We start from the raw sequence: 18,786 nt of genomic DNA, 5'->3' as shown, positions 1-18,786 counted from the left end.
CACTTCGAGAAACCAGTGTCATGCAACGCCCCGCTTAGTTTTCCTTCGTACATTATACTCACTCCACGTCTTTTCCCTCTGTTCACACAATAGTTCACCGCGTTTATTGCAACATTAAAAGGAAAACAGCTCTGGACATAAATTTATATAAGCTTTGTTGGGTACCTTTGCTGTATTTCATCGTTGTCTGGTCGTAGATTATGTCAGGTGGTGTGGTGAAGTCTTCACCTGCGGGAAAAAAATTAACGACTTGAACGCAACTCACAGTTTTCATTCGTCGCTGTTAAGATACGTCCATACTAGCGGGAAAATAAAATTCACCGACGATTACGATACTCCCTAATGCGAAGTTTGAGTGAAGCTCTATACGTGTTTCATTTCGTGATATATTGGCTGCCGCGGACAATATGTCTCGTGCAGCACGTTGCGAACGGAGCGAAGTGTGGTGCGACTGGCTCGCTAATCTGGAGATCGCGAGAGGCAGCGCGTGGGTGACGCGTGGGCGCGATTCACAGCAGCCGCCGCAGTCATACTTCCCAGACGACGCGCGCTACTCTGGTGCCATCTCGTAGCCATGGTCGCCGCACTACGATTTTCTTCTCACGCTTTCGCCATACCCTCCTCCTCCGCTTTTCGCCTTATGGTTCCGCTGCACCCTCCTTCTCCGCTTTTCTCCTTACGTCTTTCATCCCTCGCTGCGCTCCGCGTTCGCTCTTTCATCGTTCGCTCGGTTACGCCGACGCTCGCCGCAGGAACGGGCACCTAAAAGGTGCACTCTAAAACGTGCGCGGTATGCCGCAGGTGGCATAAAGCTTGCCGCGAAATCAGGCAAGTGGTAACGTTTTCCAGCCGCGGAGCGAAGGGTCTTGGAGCTATTTTTCGCGGCAGACCGCTCGCCGCCGATTGGGGAGACCAGTGAGCAGCAGCCGATTCATTGACATGGGCAAATACTGCAAGAAAATTTAGCCCCCCCCCCCCCCTCTCTCTCAACATCGATGATCACAGCCGCACTGAATAGTGAATCCAGCTGATAGCGAATCACCTGCTTTCCACAGCGGCAAAGGCGCCCGCAAGTGTGGCCATGCCAATGCTGGCGCGTTCTGCCGCTTGGGCCATGCCGCACGCATTTTTCCGGCGAGTGTGAACGTACTTTTACGCGTCTCACATCACACAGATAGTAAATTTGCTCACTTCTTGCAGATTACCATCATTAGCACTGCGTATCGGCAGGAAATACGCAAGTATACGGCGCGGTGGGATAACAGGAGCAAGACACCGCGTGGAAAAATTCTCCGACGATGAGGTTCAATATATCTCTGTTGGTGAGCGCCGAGGATGTGACAGAAACGGCGGTGCACTTTTAAGTTTGCCGAAGTGCCAACGTTTTTATTTTGACGCTAAGTGCCCTGAAACCCAAACCTAGGTCTTGCGCCGCTTTAAGACTGCGAAGCGTACGTTGACGCTGCTGTATGCTTGTAATAGCTTCTAAGCACAACGCACTCACAAAGATAAGGATAGTTTTTGACCCTTATTGTCTTGCACTTCTCCCATCCTTTGTTTGCGGCATTCACAAATGTGTATAGCAGTAAGTGATGACCAATAGTTTCGAACATCTTCTCAAGAACAGCCACTGAAGTAATATGTATACGATCTGGGTAAAAAAAGCCGATAGCACTATCATCACCAAATACAAAAGTTAGAAATGAACTGGCTTTCACACACGGAAGGTGCTGTCTTTGAATAATGAATAATGTGTTAAAGCATAATACATATATACCACTCACGAGTCCACATATAGTACGTCTCAAAATAATGTGGCACTGCAATGCAAGAAGCAAGGCGTGTCTTGGAGCACCATATAGTCGACATAGACGACTTTCCGCGCGGAGTGACACGTGGCTCAAGGTCACTTATGTCGACAATATCAAGTTTCTAATTGGATGTAATTAGAAGATGCAGCTGGTTTCAACCAGCTGCAACATCCACTGCAGTACTACATTGTTGTATAACAGAGCACAAAGGCGTTTCGTGGACATAAACCCTAACATATGTATTGTTCGGAGAGTCTAAGAAAGCTTCATGAGGTGACATTTTGTGTCTTTACGAAATTTGTCGTCATTCAGGGTGCCCATATCCTTCTTTAACACGGTATGCCCCATGCATTGGTGTCAGTTCTAATTACGCATGCGTACATTTTCTGACGAGAAATCACGAGAAAGTAGGATCTGCGGAGGAAAACTAGTACTTATTGGGCGAAAAATTATACCTAACAAAGATGGGTCATTTTTACGAGTGGCGTAAAAAATTGTCTTCTACGTCTTGAAATAAGGTATAGAAGACAATGGGCCAGTGAAGAAATGATGCACGCACCCACGTAGATTACTCTGCATGCGTCGTTTCTTGTTTAGTTACGTGTCTGTTTCCTAGTTTTCGTCAGGCAATCACCTTAATAAATGGAAAGTAAGGAAAGAGGTTTAACTCTTGTAAACCTAGTTATCACAAACGAAAGGTTGATTTGGCTTGGTTTTACAAAGACTATGCACACAGTGTTTCATTAATGCACGCTTCCGCGCTTGGTAAACTTCTCTATAACCTGCTAATCTGGCCTCCCTTTGCTGCAGTGCTACAGCAGCCAACATTGCCTTTGCTTGAGATTTCGCAGCCTACAGTCTAGCTACATCTATATCTACTGCATGATTGCATTCAGCCTGTCACTTGCGCTGAAGCACACGCACAGAAGGCCCAACCGGCGCGACATCCATAGCGAGACTGAGCGACCAAGCCGACCAAGCGCCGGCGAAGCAGCCGTTAAACCCGCGCCTAGTCGCGTGGTACCGCAGCGGCGAGGCTCCTAGCGAGCGCTGCTGCGTCGCCTCTCCGCAGCGGATCACGTGGCTGTCACGTCACACCTGCCACACTTGCGTTTCAGTGGCTCAAGGTCATTGCGACGCGATGAATGACCTTACGAGACATGGCATAGTAGCGCTTTCGCTCTAATAAATTATATGGAAAGCACACGGCACTTTCTGCCGTTAATTTTTGTAAACGCCGCTCACCTGGCACCACCGGTGGGGCTGTAGGGATCGTGGAGACTGGCGGGGTCGTCCTGGCAGTCGGTAGAGTTGGGCTAGTCTGGGTAGTAGGGGTAGTCGGAGAACTAGGAGTAGTCGGGATGGTCGGAGTAGTCGGGGTAGCCGGGGTAGTCAGCACTGTCGGGGAAGTCGGGTTCCTAACGGTGACAGGCGTGCCCTTCCAGTTCTTGTAGCAGTCGCAGTAAAAGCGCACCATGTAGTCGGGACACTGGGTGTCATGGTGCGCAGGGTCATTCCTGCACACCAGTCCGTTCTGGATGTCACACTGGATGCGATGCGTTTCCTCGAACACCACGTTCCTGTCGAGCGGTTCGCATTGGACCTCGGTGCGGAAGCGCTCGTCGCACAGCGGTAAGCCAGTCTGCTCGATGGCGTCGACCGACTCCACGTCGCCGTGCGCGTCCGGCTTTCGAGTGTTGAACCACATGGACCATCCGGGCACGCAGATACCTCCTCCGTCTACTGTCACATTCTCGACGACCACCGGAAAAGCTGCGCAACAGAACTCGACGAGTCGAGAATTTGTGTTCTGACCGGGGGTAATTAATAGCAAAGCTCTTTTACATTTACAGAAACCTTTCGTCTCTAACCTACCCATTACAAGAGAGAGAGAACGCAGGAATGCCCTGCTTATTCAGCCTGTGAGTCGATTTCAATCGAAATAATTGCACTAAAAGCAAGTAGATACATTGTAGACAGCGTAAGAAGCGATTTTTTTATTTACAACCTTATACCTTCAGGAAGAATCAACAAATGTTGGGGAAAAAAAAGATAAATAATTATGCTTAAGCGTAACTCTGCACTAAAATTGCTGTCGATAATGTGCAAGCAGTACTCGTTAAATAAAAGGCATAAAATTTGTAGGCCTACCCACTGTGCTTGACTCCACAAAATACCGCTGTTGTTTGTATAAGGGTATTGTAAAATTCTCGTAAGCGAACAACGTAAGCGAACAACAACAGGTGAGCTGCAAGATAGCATGTACGTGTTGTCTGCTTTAAACTGCTCAATGAGTTGCCTTTTACAAATTTACCGTATCTTTGTGAATATAATATTTTAGTTTGCTAATATTTTTGCTTTGGTTTTAGGGCTTATCCTAAATAACATGGCTTCGCAAGTGTGCCGGAGAATAATGCAAAAATAGCGGCTAACGCGGCCACGCACTCGGTGAAACGCGCACCGTGAGCGTCCCATGCTAACCTGTGGTCGGTTTGGACACCAGGTGCGGTCCCGGCAGCGCTGGTCTGCAATGCGGCTGCGTGACGCACACTACGCCGTTGTCTTGGCAGATGCAACGCTCGCAGTCGCGGTCTACCACCTGGTTGGCCTGTTCACACACACAAAAAATTTGATATCTATAAACGAATTGCATTAAGGACAAGCACTTGAAGAAAATGTTCCGACCGATGAAACTGAAACATGCTCACGTTCCTCACGAAACAACCTGCCGATGCTCTACGATGGGTAGTACATGATTTGTCTGATCTTTGTGCTTGTCGCTTCAGACGTTCTTGTGGCTTCGTTTATTGCGCTTTATCTGCCCTTATTGGCACCATGATTGGCCTAATTTAATTTCAACGGACTCTATGCTTTTCTAAATGCAGAAGTTAATGAGACTCTGCGAACACGCATAATTCCTATTAATTGCAGCCGTTCCGTTTGTCGAGATGGCCACATCAAAACGCCGGAAGCGTCCCAACGCGCTGGCTTGCCTGGGAGCAATTTTTAAGGGGTTGTACGCGACAGCGTTAGGGGCCCCGTGTCGCAGAACATACGGTGTCAGCATCTTTGTCAGTGAGTTAAAATTTTCGCAAATATTTAGGTATATGTATATGCAACGCCGTATTAAATGCGAAGCATTTCTTGGCGAACATTTGCCAATTTCACAGTATCTATCTATCTATCTATCTATCTATCTATCTATCTATCTATCTATCTATCTATCTATCTATCTATCTATCTATCTATCTATCTATCTATCTATCTATCTATCTATCTATCTATCTATCTAGCCGCCTACGTCTTGGTGCTCTCATGGTCGTTTCGTTAACTTGCTAGGTACCAAAATTGGCATAGTATGACGACATTGTATGACGAACATAAATGATAGGGAATGACATGAATTTCATGATATGCGTGTCATGTAGGTCATGAAACAATGACCCAGCGAAAAAAATATTAACGCTCAAAAACCACTGAAATGGGTTCGGACGTGGGTACTAAGGGAAGGAAACACTAAATGATGATGTTAGAAGTCATAGTCATGAGCATGACCCTGCAAAAATGACAATGACTCAGCGAAAACTGATTAGCACTCAAGAACCCCTGGAATGGGTTCAGACGTGGGCACGAAGTGAAGGTAACACTAAAGGATGATGGTAGAAGTCATAGTCATGAGCATGACTCAGCAAAAATGACAATGACTCAGGAAAAAAATGAACACTCAGAAACCACTGAAATGGGTTCGGACGTGGGTACTAAGTGAAGGGAACACCAAAGGATGGTGGTAGAAGCCATAGTCTTGAGCATGACTCAGCAAAAATGACTGACTCAGCGAAAGAAGATTACCACTCAAAAACCAACGTAATGGGTTTGCATGTGGTACTAAGAGAAGGAAAAGGCTAAAGATTGATGGTCGAAGTCATAGTCGTGAGCATGACTAAGGCTTTCGCCTTAAGGCCTAGCTAGGAGTAGCTAGGCCGCTTAAGTGTAGCTAAAGGGACTCCTCAGGACTCATGACATGAATGTCATGACATGCGTGTCATGTAGGTCGTGAAACAGCCGCCTAAGTGTTGGGGCCCACATGATGGCTTCGTTAACTCGGTAGGCTCCCCGCACACTGCTTCGCATAACTTCGATTCCCACAGAACGTGGGATCTGCCGGCTTTTCATATGACATGTGTAACGAAGAAGAAGCGCCGGTTAGCCCGACGCATCTCCAGCGTATGAAATGTAACGAAGCAGTGCCAGTCAGTCAGGCGCATCACCAGCGCTTTACGCACGGGGTCGGTTCTGACTGCTCGCAGGGTTCTGACTACCGCAACGAGTTCGACCTCTCACTCCTTGCGTGCCCTGTCAATAAACACCTTGACACGTGCGGTATATGCGGGTTATATTGCCACACCATTCTATCACTAGAGTTGCTCATACCTTGTCTTACATTCTTGGCAAGGTTATTCCTCGGAATTTTGAGAATGACAGCCGACAAACTAATGTCAGGAAACAAAACACTGACAGCGCGCGCCTTTTATGTTAAATCTTCTCAGACTGAAATATTCGTGTTAACTATCATTTGATTAGTATTATCACCTTTCAAGATAGGTCTTGCTTCAGTTTTTTTTTATCGCCTAAAATCTCACGTAAGGATTAGCTCTATCATCACACAAATTATAGAAACTTGTGGATTTTCTTTGAGATCGACATAACGGAGTGCGGCTTCCAGTGACTACATCATGTTTTCAGATTATCACCGTATACCACAGCAGGATAATTATTTATCTCCATGTTACTATAGAGTCCTGTTCAGACGTCTAACACGGCTTCACAACGGTATCAAATAAATAGACACTTGCGAGATCTGTCACACTGCAAGTAGTAAACGCAAAAAATAATATAGCCTCAATCAACAACATTGTAGCGTATAAGAAAAGTATCAGGACAAGGACCTGAATCTTAACTGTTTCCATACTTTGCGCTGTGCATGACACCGAGCCCAGACAGTCAAATCTAGCCATGCAAGCTTTTTAAAACAAACTCGATAGTGCAACATTTTTGTTTTTACAGAACTAATTTGGTCACTTTACAAAACCATGAGAAGCAAAATCAAGAGACGCATAGCATTTTCAATGTAAATGTTAGTACAAGCAGCGTATTCAGAAGGAACCAACAGCGACAATTCCTGCATTCTAGATGAATGTACATAAAATATCTTCATACCTTAATGCCTTGGATGAAACTTTTCTCTTTCTTCGTTTAGCCTTCTATCTATAGTTCAACGAGATTTAGTCGCACACCCGCACTGCATCCTTTGATTTCAGCATGTGTCTCCAGTTTGTATTTCTTTCTTTCTTACTTTCTTTCTGTTCTTTCTGTTAGCCTAAACTTCCTAGCGCCGAGGGTATCCGACTAATCCAGAGCATTGATCCCGATGGCAAAGTGACATTCCCGTACAGCACACGTAGGCTGGAACCAGGGGCGAGATTCACAAAGCTTTTCTTTCGTAAGTTCGCCTCACCATTGCCTGGCCGCATTCGCTAATGATATGTCTGGCATCGGGATTGGCTAAAATTCTTTCTTGCGAAAAATTCTAGCGTGATAAGTTTTTGTGAATTGGGGCCCATATTTCCATGGTGTGGACGAAGAAAAGACGATTTTGGCGACGGATACCGTGGCTGGCCACCGCAGCCAAAGTGAAGAGAAGTGACCCACCCCGAGCACCTGTCCCTCGAAGGAGCAGCTGCACTCCTCCTCCTCGATACAGGTGTCGTAGTCGAGCCAGACGTGCGGCGCCTCGCAGCCGGACGTGGGCCGGCATCCGGGCACGCACTCGTCTTCTCCGAGGCACTTTCTGTCGTTGACCAGGGCTCGAAGGAATACGTTGCACGTCTGGTTGCAGCGGTACGCGCAGTCGCTGTACGTGCGCCCCTTGGGACAAATTCCTGCGCGGAGCGCGATGCAATATCGATGCGTGAGAGAAATACGCGGTTATTCTTTTAAAGCATGTACAAAGTACACAAACTATGCATATGCATAAGTGTGCACAAGATATCGTCGAAATTTCGCGCAAATTTCGCCAGCACGAGGCATGTGGAATGAGCGCACTAACGCTGCTTCGCTTAAAAGCAGAAACGAAGATGAAGCGCGATGCGTGGGCACTCGAGCAGAGCGTGCTCATCTCACAATGCAGTTATGCGAGAGAGAGAGAGAGAGAGAGAGCTCTTCATTGAAAAGCATTGTGTTTAGATGACGTATATTTGGCCTATAATTGCTCTCTGCTGCGAATGGTACAGATGGGACGAAAGGCCCAAGAAGAAGGTGGGCTGAATAGTAAAACAAAATGAAGACGAAGAAGCGCAGGCTTTTTGTAACCTTACCGGCAGATTCAATGTCCTTGGTAAGGTAAGGCAGGTAACCTTGTCAATCTCGACGGTTAACGTAAACTACACCACCTCTAATTTACGTTCGTTGTCTCCGGATATACAGCTACATGTACCGCCTGAGTTAACACGTCGCGAACAGGCCATGTTGTACCGTTCGTGGCTCGACGTCGCATTTACTAACGTTTATTCCTTCCTCAGTGGAATGCCCAACAGCCCCACGAGCGCGCACATGCAGCCGTGTCGAGACACTCACACATATTGTCTGTCTGCCCACGCTATACGACCAAGAGGCGAGTTATGTGCACAGTGCTGGACCAACTGGACAATCGCCCACTATCAGACAAACAAATTTCTAGTCCAGAGCTCTCAAAGAAACTCCGAGCAGGAGGCTTTATTCACGCTACTCAGGTTCCCGAGGTCTACGGGCCTTCATGATAGACTTTAACAGCGCCGCCTGCTACCGCGCTTACTTTGTTTGTGCTCGTCTATATCTCTCCTGTCCCCTTCCGCTCTCTTTCAATTTTTATCCGCCTACCCCTTCCCTCCGTGCAGGGTAGCCAACCGGAACTACCTCTGGTTGACCTCGCTGCTTTTCTATGCATCCTTTCTCTCTCTCCTGACGGTTAATGTGAAAAATAAATCTAACATTCTCGATAAATTGAAATGGTTGGGTTATACTTTAAAAAGCAAGCCTACTATATATACGAAAGTTAAAAGGAAATAGCCTCAGCCTAGCTTTTTCGGCGAGCTGAAGCTGTATCTTTGTTTCCGTTTAGCTTTAATATGTATCCACGTGAAGATAAAGAAAAGGAGAGATATTTGCAATCTTTAATCACATAGCCGGAGATGTTAGCCTGGCATGATACTCCAGGCGCTGGGTGATAATTGTGATATACACACTGTTCACACGAAAACACAAGCGCACATACACACTTACACAATAGAGATATTTACGAAGTTTCGTTAAGGCTTGTGAACCTCAGGAAATCAGCAGCGCTTTCGTGGAGCGTAACGCGCAGGTGGTGCTTTGCCACGGACCGAGGATGTCCCTGAGGGTATTTTGCTATATTTGGCGCACAGAGCACATCCAGCTTGCTCTTTTAGAATTCTAGCAATCACGTGAAAAATATCAGTCTGAATAGTTATGTGAAGTGATGCTGAGACTCACCAGTGCTCGGAAACGTCGGAGTATATATAGGACGGAAAACGGTGGCCGCGTCTGTAAAATAAGGGCACAGTCACGATAGTTTCAAGAGATATAGGTCGCCCGCATCCTCCTTTATCTTTTGTTCCCATAAAGAGCGCGAAAAAATGCGAATTACTTCTGATTACAAAGTGTCGACAAAAATTTGCAGCGATTTTTAATTGCAAAGTTATTAAGGGGTGTTTAAGACGTGGTAGAAGGAAGCATTCTATTATTGGGTTGAAACCCACATCTTGTAGAAAAGGCAGGGTTTGTGTATTTCTTAAATAATGTATATCGGTGTCAAGCGTACGCTTTGTGCCAAATCCAATTAGTTTGTAATATGTCTTGATTGAAGAAAAAAAGAAGTACGCATTTCGTGGACGGAAATGTGCATGAATCAACCAATATGTAATTAAAAAATAACTATAAGAGAACCCAAATTCGAGCCCACTGTGTCGACAATAATGGCGTCCGACTGCAATTATCAAAACCTTCAGTGATGACGGTTCTCGATTCAAAGAATGACACATGAACGTGAGATAATAACCGACTAATGAGTAATTTTGTCACCGTTCATAAACGGACTCACCCGTACATCGCGTTTAACTCAAGCAACGAGTTTTCTTGAAATACTACACGCGAGAAGAGCTGTATTTTAGTAAAAGTGCCATTTACCACCACTGTGTAGTGTTATATCAAAATCCTCGACTTCCATTTAGGTAAGATAAAAGCGATAGCAAAAAAGGTCTTAAAAGTCGGCCAATATAATTGTGAAATGCCTCACAGGCCACTACGGAGCAGGCACACAAGAACGGCAATCTAAAATACACCTTTTCAATGAAAAATACAATATATTTACAAGGAACTGTAAACACCTTAAATGACTTACCAGCGCTGGGAGTATATGTCTCAGTGGCACCAGTAACTGTGGTTGGTCCTGCGATATGCATGCGTTCGAAATATCAGAGTAAGGGTACGCATTATTTCAACAAATCTATACCATCGTGGCGTTACTATACCAACATGACTCCCGGCTTTTTCTAATACTGCGCATTCAGCAAAGCAGCCATGCAGGTGTAGTCTTCAAATAAACAATTAACACTCGCCAATTCGAACAGTTTGCGCAGACAGAACGTTATCTTTTACTGCAAAGTTTATTTCAACTGTGCATGGCGGGACGCGTGATTCCTTTCAGTTCTGGCACGTTTAACCAACAGTGGGCTCGGTAATGGTTACACTTCTCGCCTGGCTCCTTTTCTCACATGATGTCAGCGTAAGCCTTAGAGCAAGGAACAAATTATTCCTCTTCTGCGTCTGTTTACTGTCGACAAATGAGTGGAATACCATGTTAATTAGTCAAGTTGTAGATTTCTGTCATTCTAGAAATTCCTTCCAAGTGCATACGCCTTGCAAACACAGCCGCTACAATTCGTAAATTGCAATATATTTGCCTTAAAGTAATTCATTGATAAGTTAATTAGTGATGCTGTATAATTAGCTGAATATGTGTTTCGATTTCTCGTGCAATTAATGCCCGGCTCTCCGAATTATTCAGCTCAAGGACTATAACTATGTTATCTGCGACGGTCGATCTTGAAAACTTCTGGAAAACTTAAAAATCATCACCCCGTATGTATTTGCATGCTATATTATTCCGATTTTCTTTCTGCATAATATTCCTCCAAAGTAATTATGTACTCAAATTAACGACATGCATTTATGTAATGTATATGTATTGGTGTGTTTCCGTACCAACAATATGGGCAAGAATCTTGTCCAGCTGTTACATAACAGCTTTTTGTTTTTGTCTTCGCATGCGTTATGATACTGATATTGTATAATGAACGCCAAATAAAGCGACTTGACTATTATTTTTGTTTACTAGTAGGCTAACATGGAATGCCAACTAGCCAAAACTTGCATTCTCTCACGCAATTTACCGATCCGCGTCAAGTTAATAACTTCATTAGCGCTTTTTTGTTTTCACAACACTCACCCACAGTCGGCTGTACCGAGATGGTGGATAAAGTCGGCTCCCCATGTGGCGCCTCCGTCGTGGCCAGCGTTTTTCCTGCATTTCAAAAGGCATTGACGTCAGCGTACTGATGCCTCTTTGACGTAGTTGCATTTGCATGGAAAGAGAGAGAGAGAGAGAGATAAATGAGAGGCGGACGGCAGAGAGATTGACAGGGAAAACAATCCTGCACTGTAGAAGGGTAAGGGGAGACAGAAAGATGGAAAGGAAAGCGGAGGAATGAAGCACGCGCATGAAAAGTGAAAACACGCACACGCACACGCACACACACAACACCGCACGCACCACCGCACGCATAAACATTGGCGCTAAGTTGTCCTTTTGCGTGGGACCATGTGTTCGAGTCTCGCACCTGATCTGGATGGCGGTGTGACCTCGAACGCTGGCTCTGTTGTCGTTTCCGCTTCTTCTGTTGTCGAAGCCCTTCCTGTGTCGGTAGTACTAGCCGTTTCCGTGTTCGTTGTTGTGGTGCCTTGGAGAATGGAAAATGCAAGAGCCACTGTCTAAGCCAATATACATTGGCTGAACATTGAAGATACATTGTCGTAACATTTAGAACTCGAAAGAAGCCGCATTACGTTCGCAATTTCCTGCCAGTGGGTGACAGCACGCTGTCTTTCAAGATATTGTTGCCGCTGCGCGAAATGTCGAACGTAAGTGAATTTACGGATAAAATGTCCATTGGTAAAATTTTTTTTGTAGCTTCCTATTCGACACCTGCGCTTATACGATATAACCAAGATGGCCGACGTATTTTGAGAAACATCTATGTCTCAAGTTCTCTGAAATACAACAAAAGAAATAGGCCTTCACCCTTCGGCGCGTTAATTATACATAGCCAACTGGATTATCTATGTGTCCTATTACCTTGCTTTTTGACAATTTATTTGTTTCAACCATTCTTTTTTTTTTCGAATTATAAGAAGCCTCATAATTGTCACTAGCAGTGGTCGCTAATATCTGCAATTTATCCGGCGTTGATTTTGTTCTACCGGCTAATCGCATTGTATATAGTGCCGAAATGTGTATCCCACATATGCACGACACACACGCTTTTCATTTCTGACACATCAGCATCGCGTTGCTAATACACGCATGTACCATAAGCACAGATATTGAACGCGAATAGAAGAAAAAACGTGATCATAATGCCTTTTACGCGTAATTACAAGACAATCCGACATGCAATCGCTATGTAGCAACGGCGTATACTCTAAAATGCACGCTTTGTATCCCGCATCAATGCACTGCTGCAGGCTAACCTGAAAACGGAATTTATTCGTTTTTAGATTTGTTCGCATTTGAACTTATGCTGAAAATATGGCAGTTATCAGGAACACAATTCTTCTCTTTCAAAGTAAATATTAGCCACAATAAAGAAGCTGCTGCTGCTTGCTTTTTATCTAGTTGCGTAGAGAAATAAGAACAAAAACATACGTTAAAACAGACATACACAAGAAAGAGGACTGGATCTGCTATAAGCGCGACAATACAAGAATACAGGAATATTTTTATTACATTGGGAGTATCTCTGCACAATAATCATTAGGAAGCAACAGTGGCGTAACGAACAAACTAATTTAATACGCATGGCAGACGTGAGTTAATTGCGTACGTGCGTGCCAATCAGCGATCACCTGGTCACCGTATTTCTATGTGGAGGGCACGCAAGAACGCTCGCGTTCTTAAAGTTAAGCGCACAAGTATATATAAGGAACTCCGAGTAATCAAAATGTGTTTACAACTCTGCACTATGGCGTTACCTCGTATAGCGCCAGTCCAGCTTCTGGCCAATTCAAGTATAACGCTTCTTACTCATATTCTTTCGCGTAAACCCGAGGTTTCAAGACGTCAGAGTCACATGTAAAGAAAAAGAACAAAACTAAATGTCGCTTTTCAATTACTGTCTTCTATGATGCCAACAGTGTTTACGTACCTCCGCCGAAAAAACCTGTTGTCCATTTAGTAAGCCATGACCTCTTAGTCGTCGTTTCCGTGGCATCTGCAATCAGAAGGAAAGTTGGAGCGACCGCATTGATGCGAGCTGGCGCTGATCGACATTCCGCGCTAACAGTGTGTCGACACTTGAAAGCGCTGGTGGTATACTTACGTGAACCCATGCTTTTAAACGACGCCTGACGAGAGCGCCGAAGCAATTTCGGCAACGGAAAGCGATGTGAAATAGCCGTGCTCTCATCAAGGCCCATGCTCACAAGAAGCATCCATACGCTGGAACTGTTCGTAAGAGCACATGCGAGCCAATCGCCACTGTTGGCCGTAGTATTATAATGAAGGCGGATGGGGCCGATGGCAAACAGCGCTTAGGAATGAAAATATTTGTGAATTCATCACTAGAGCTACAGGGCTCGTATTCACAAAGTGCTTTTACGCTGGAACTTTTCGTGAGAGCAGATGCCAGCAATCGCCATGTTGGCATACTATTAGTAGAGGTGGGCGAATATTCGAAGTTTCGAATACTATCGAATCGAATATACACACTAACTATTCGTATTCGAAAAGGAGCTATTCGGTATTTTTGAATAATCGAAACTAATTATTTTGCAATAATGAAAGTCTTGTTACTGTTGTCCGTCTGATTTGCAATATATCTCAAATTATCAGAAGTGAGACAACGCCAAATATTTTGAAGAAATTGAGAAACAAAATCGGTAATGTAAGCTTTGTTCTTGATTTCGCGGTGAAACACTACATGACAACCTGTGGATTTTCAAAGTACCAGTTTCATCTTTTATGCTACAAACAGTGATCTTTTCCTTCCAACGGGTCTTTTTACATGTGTTTATGGCATACGAGTCCTTCAGCAGCTTTCTTGTTCATTTTCCACAACTTCAAATCCTTTTTCGGTAATCATTCACTTAAATTTTTGGAAAGCTTGTCATATCAGCAGCCATTCACTCCGGGAAAGCTTGTTTGCAACCAGGCTCTAAAGATGTTGAGAGTCTATTCGTGCATTTTGTTAGTGACAATTAGTGATCTTGAGTTTAAAACTGATCCTTTGTCCCTGTAGCTGCCTTTTTTTTTTTGCAGTATACTATATAGTAGGTACAGGCGTGGTACCTAATTGTACCGAAATGAATACATAAGCTGTAAATACTCGTATATGCGTCTGGCGTTCGACTATTCAATATTCGATTCGATATTCGATACGTACTATTCGTATTTGAAAAAAATTGACATTCACTCACCTCTAATTATTAGCCAAGGCGGCCGGCCTAATGAAGCGACACTTACGAACACAAGCATTTGTGAATGAGGCCCCGGCAAAGCTTTTCGTTAGTAAGTGTTTCCTGCCTAAAATACGTCGGTTTTGTGACGCAAGGATAATCGCAGCCACTCTCGTACATACGTTTTCTTTTAACAGCGAAGCTGTTTAAGCCAGCCGTAATTTGTGGTGCGTATCAATAAACTATGAAGAAGAAAGAAAAGAAACTTTCTTGCCGAGGCGGGATTCGAGCCCACATACCCCGGGTCCCAAGGCGAGCGTCGTAACCACTATAGGCTATACAGCCACGTTTGCCGCACATGCATTTCTGCGAACCATATGATATCGTTCGAGCGTCGTCATCTTCGTCCACAGCTGGCGCGTTCGTACGTTGGTGCTCTGCGAGGTGAAGAAGAGGTTTTGCGCGCTATGAGAGCGAGAGACGCTTTCACGGAGCGGGTCTGCTGGAATGCGTTGTCGGCATTGCAAAGCGATGTCAGTGTTGCAAGCTGCGCTATGCAACGCGCAGTGACGGCCGTAAGTCCGAGACGCACGAAAAGAAATTAACATCATCATGAGTAATAAGATGAAAAGTTCGCACCTTTCCGGAAAATGCTGGGCTAGGGCTACGATCGACCTGCTTCGCTGTTACAAGCGTGTGCGCGGCCGAGTGCAAGGTTAGGCGTTTTTTTAATAAAGCTGCGTTTAGGTTTGCTCCATATCCCTAATACTATACTGGGCCATTTAATTGAGGTGTACGCAGAGCTTAGGACGCTGTTTCGTACGTAAGAAAGGTTTTACTCTGCTTTGTGTTTCTTTTGCATTTTTATTCTCTGGGCAAGTGTTCGCCAATGCCATTTGCGAACACTTGGAAACATTGGAACACTTAATACACACATCCGATGAAGAGCACGCTGTGACTTTGTCGATGAGGTTACATTTGCTTTTCCTTCAAGGAACGTTACAACTTCGGCGCGTAGTCAAAAGGTTATGCCTAGAGAAATTAGTTATGTTTTAGGCGCTTTACTCTCTAACGTATGCAGAACAATCCAACAAAGTTTCTTTCAAGTGCTATAATGAAGAGCGGCTCTACCATCAACTTCATTTTACCATTTCTATTTTTTTTCTTCGGCATGTCTGCATGTCATGGATTATTTCTCGGCTGCACTTCACTAACATGATTAGACACCGGCCTAGCAGGTGTAGCGGTTTTAGCAATTTTCTATTTCTTACCAGTGTCGCGTTGCTCTGTGAATGGCGTTGGTGGTGCATAGGTAGTTTTCTTCTGCTCGTCTTCTGGTACAACTGGAAAATTTTGAAAAAAGAAAGGAGTTTTTCACACAGTGGCTTTGACTGAAACGGAGCGAATGCAGCAGTTTATCAACCTTTCTGAAGTAAGCGACGTCGGAAAGCCAGTTCCGTTTCGCAAGAAAGCAACATGTCTGACCACGCAGAGAGATTTTTGCTCTCTCTATCTCGTAATTATTTCAATTGTAAGAAAATGTTACTGCCTTTAGATGGTGCCGGTACGACGGCACGTAAGGCACTGAACGCAAAAAGTAAACGCTTGCTCTAATAAAGAGAAATAAAAAAAAAAGAAAAGGAAAAAAAAACAGGAAAGTTAACCAGAAGTTCTCTTCAGTTGGCTACCCTGAATTGGTGAAGGTGGAAAGGGGCAAGGGAATATGAGATAAAAGTGAAGAAGAAGAAAAAAAGGAAAACATTTAAAATATAAGACCACGACGGTTCTCAGCCGAGCTAGTTGCCGCATGCTTTCCGGAAATCCGGCAGGCACTTATTAAGCAGCACCGAAGGAATGTGTTGTCTTCTCTCCGCGTCGTCAAAATGTGTGTCTGCTTAATTCCCGAAAAATATAAGACTATCCGTGGGCGCTCTCAGATATGAGTGACATGATAATGTGGCGCCTTGACAGGCAAGCTATGTAAAAGCTACAGGGCCCGATACTGCAACGCACTTACGGGATACTGCTGCTTGTGTTCCGCAATGACGAGCATTTTTTCTCAACACGCATCACTCACGCACGACGAGGCGGTGTCGTGGAGGCAGTTACAGACAAACGCATTCCCAGATCGCACACTATATCACGCGATGCATCCCACACAATATCCATACACTTGTCTCGACTGCAATGCACGGGCCACGCTTTACGACGCCACGTGGGCATGCCGCGCCAACAAACTAAACCCCGCGCCAACCACATCCAAACGCACAGCAGCGGAAAGCTTTGCTGTCCAGCGTCAATTCCCGGGACCAGCTCGATCTGGTCAGGAGAGCGCGCCGGGAGGCTACGGTTCATGGGGTCCTACTGAACTGATGCCTCCGACGGGGAGCTTCCCTGTGCGAAATTGTACAACAATAAAGTCTCTCTCTCTGCTCATTCTCAATTTTTTTTCAACGCATAAGGCTTAAAACCAGGTTGAAAGGAGAGATTTATCGTAAACATGAAACTGATGGCATCTTCAACGAGGGTCTAGACACCCATGATTTGATGACTCATAGTGTGCGGCAGAATTCTCGCTGACACATTTTTGACTGAGCGCTAGCTATTCTATTTCTTTTATGAGAGCTAGCTCTCTTCTCGAATGCTCCTAATAGTTTACTGTAATGTTCTAGCTCCACTACCACACGTACGTCTCATCTGGTATGGTGTAGAGCACGGACATCGGTCCGGTTCTTTCTGCTTTACACCAACGACTTGTCCCAGAAAATATCCGTTTACAAACGTCGCTGTGATGATGACTGCGTGCGATAGCGTTAAGTTACCTCTTCTTGAGGCCACGTTGTTCTTAACGATGTATCCTGTAACTTTTGCACATGGCAAAATACGATCTCTGTGTCGTTTGCTATGAGTTCAGCGCCTTCTTTTTTGTCGTAGTCCTTCAGTAATTCCATAAAATTAAAGGTATTTGAATATAAGTGCCTCGGACTCATGTTCATGCATAATTTATTTTGGTCCGAACGCATCTATAAAATATATAATAAAACATTAAATAATCTTTGCTGCTGTCAGCGCATTCTTCGTGTGGTTCTTCAAGAGACTACGCTGCTAACTCATCCTTAAACCACCTAATCCTTGAATAGGCGACTGTATAGTTTGGAACCCTTTTCCCAAAAATAATTTTAATGAGATTGAGTCTACATACAAAAGAAAGCAGTGCGTTTTATCATTCGCAGATACAACAGAGACATTATACCTTCCCTTAACTTTCTTAGAATGAACCTAGCCACACTTTCAGCTCGTCGCCGCAGTGGCTGCTTAAAGAGAGAGAGAGAAGAGTAAACACAGAATGGTTAACTGGACGCACTTGCAAATTGCTATCATGCACTGAGTAAATATGGGTTGAATGCTTAAAGTTTCTACATACCCGCTCGTCACGCTGCACCCGCTTAGATAAATGGATAAGAAAAAAAAATAAAGCAGATGCAACGCACATTGGAATCTATGTGAAGCGGTTAATGTATAAATTTGCCCATTTCATTCCTGCACCTTTGGTGTAAAGGAAATTATCACGCACGCATGTGCACTAGCACATGTGTGCGTGATAATTTCCATATGCGTGATAATTTCCACCATATGCGTGCCACAACTCGTATATGGGCTTGTACTTCTTCATTCATTTATTTGGATAATTCCAAATGACATGTTACCAATCTGCATTTTGCTATGTATTTGTATTTTTTGTATTTGACTGTTAATATTTCCCCCTACACTAATGCCCCACAAGGGCGCTGTAGGTACTGTAAATAAATAAATAAATAAATAAATAAATAAATAAATAAATAAATAAATAAATAAATAAATAAATAAATAAATAAATAAATAAATAAATAAATTTATTCTTATTTATTTTAAATATACCAACCGCTTTTTGGCCAGCCTGCAGTTGTGGGTGTGTGCCACAGTATGGAACACAATATATAGAACTGGAACGGAATATATTGAATTGAATTGAATTGAATTTTATTCCGCAACAAGAAAAAGTTACGAGGAGGGCAGGTAAAAGCTGTAAGAACAGCTTGAGGTGCCCTGACCCCCCTAGCACACGGGAAAGCATAAAAGCGTGCGGCTAAGGAAGTACAACCTACTAAGGAAACACAAAAGATATAAAACGTCACTTGAAAAGGGGACT

The 18,786-nt window shown here is 44.3% G+C and overlaps 1 protein-coding gene across 1 annotated transcript in view; it reads right to left on the bottom strand.

Annotated features, from left to right (window-relative positions):
* Nucleotides 1-18,786, bottom strand: part of LOC119440490 (hemocytin-like) — a 122,921-nt gene that overhangs the window by 53,778 nt on the left and 50,357 nt on the right. The window contains exons 34-43 of the mRNA XM_049662939.1: nt 15,869-15,940; nt 13,349-13,414; nt 11,765-11,884; nt 11,374-11,448; nt 10,267-10,314; nt 9,360-9,410; nt 7,521-7,750; nt 4,293-4,419; nt 3,057-3,584; nt 166-228 (exon numbers count right to left, since the gene is read on the bottom strand). Coding sequence (XP_049518896.1) covers nt 166-228; nt 3,057-3,584; nt 4,293-4,419; nt 7,521-7,750; nt 9,360-9,410; nt 10,267-10,314; nt 11,374-11,448; nt 11,765-11,884; nt 13,349-13,414; nt 15,869-15,940 — 1,380 coding nt within the window. The remainder of the gene's footprint in view (nt 1-165; nt 229-3,056; nt 3,585-4,292; nt 4,420-7,520; nt 7,751-9,359; nt 9,411-10,266; nt 10,315-11,373; nt 11,449-11,764; nt 11,885-13,348; nt 13,415-15,868; nt 15,941-18,786) is intronic.

This window comes from Dermacentor silvarum, chromosome 2 (assembly GCF_013339745.2).
Source record: "Dermacentor silvarum isolate Dsil-2018 chromosome 2, BIME_Dsil_1.4, whole genome shotgun sequence".
Lineage (NCBI taxonomy): Eukaryota > Metazoa > Arthropoda > Arachnida > Ixodida > Ixodidae > Dermacentor > Dermacentor silvarum.
This window is presented reverse-complemented; position numbering and strand designations above follow the sequence as displayed.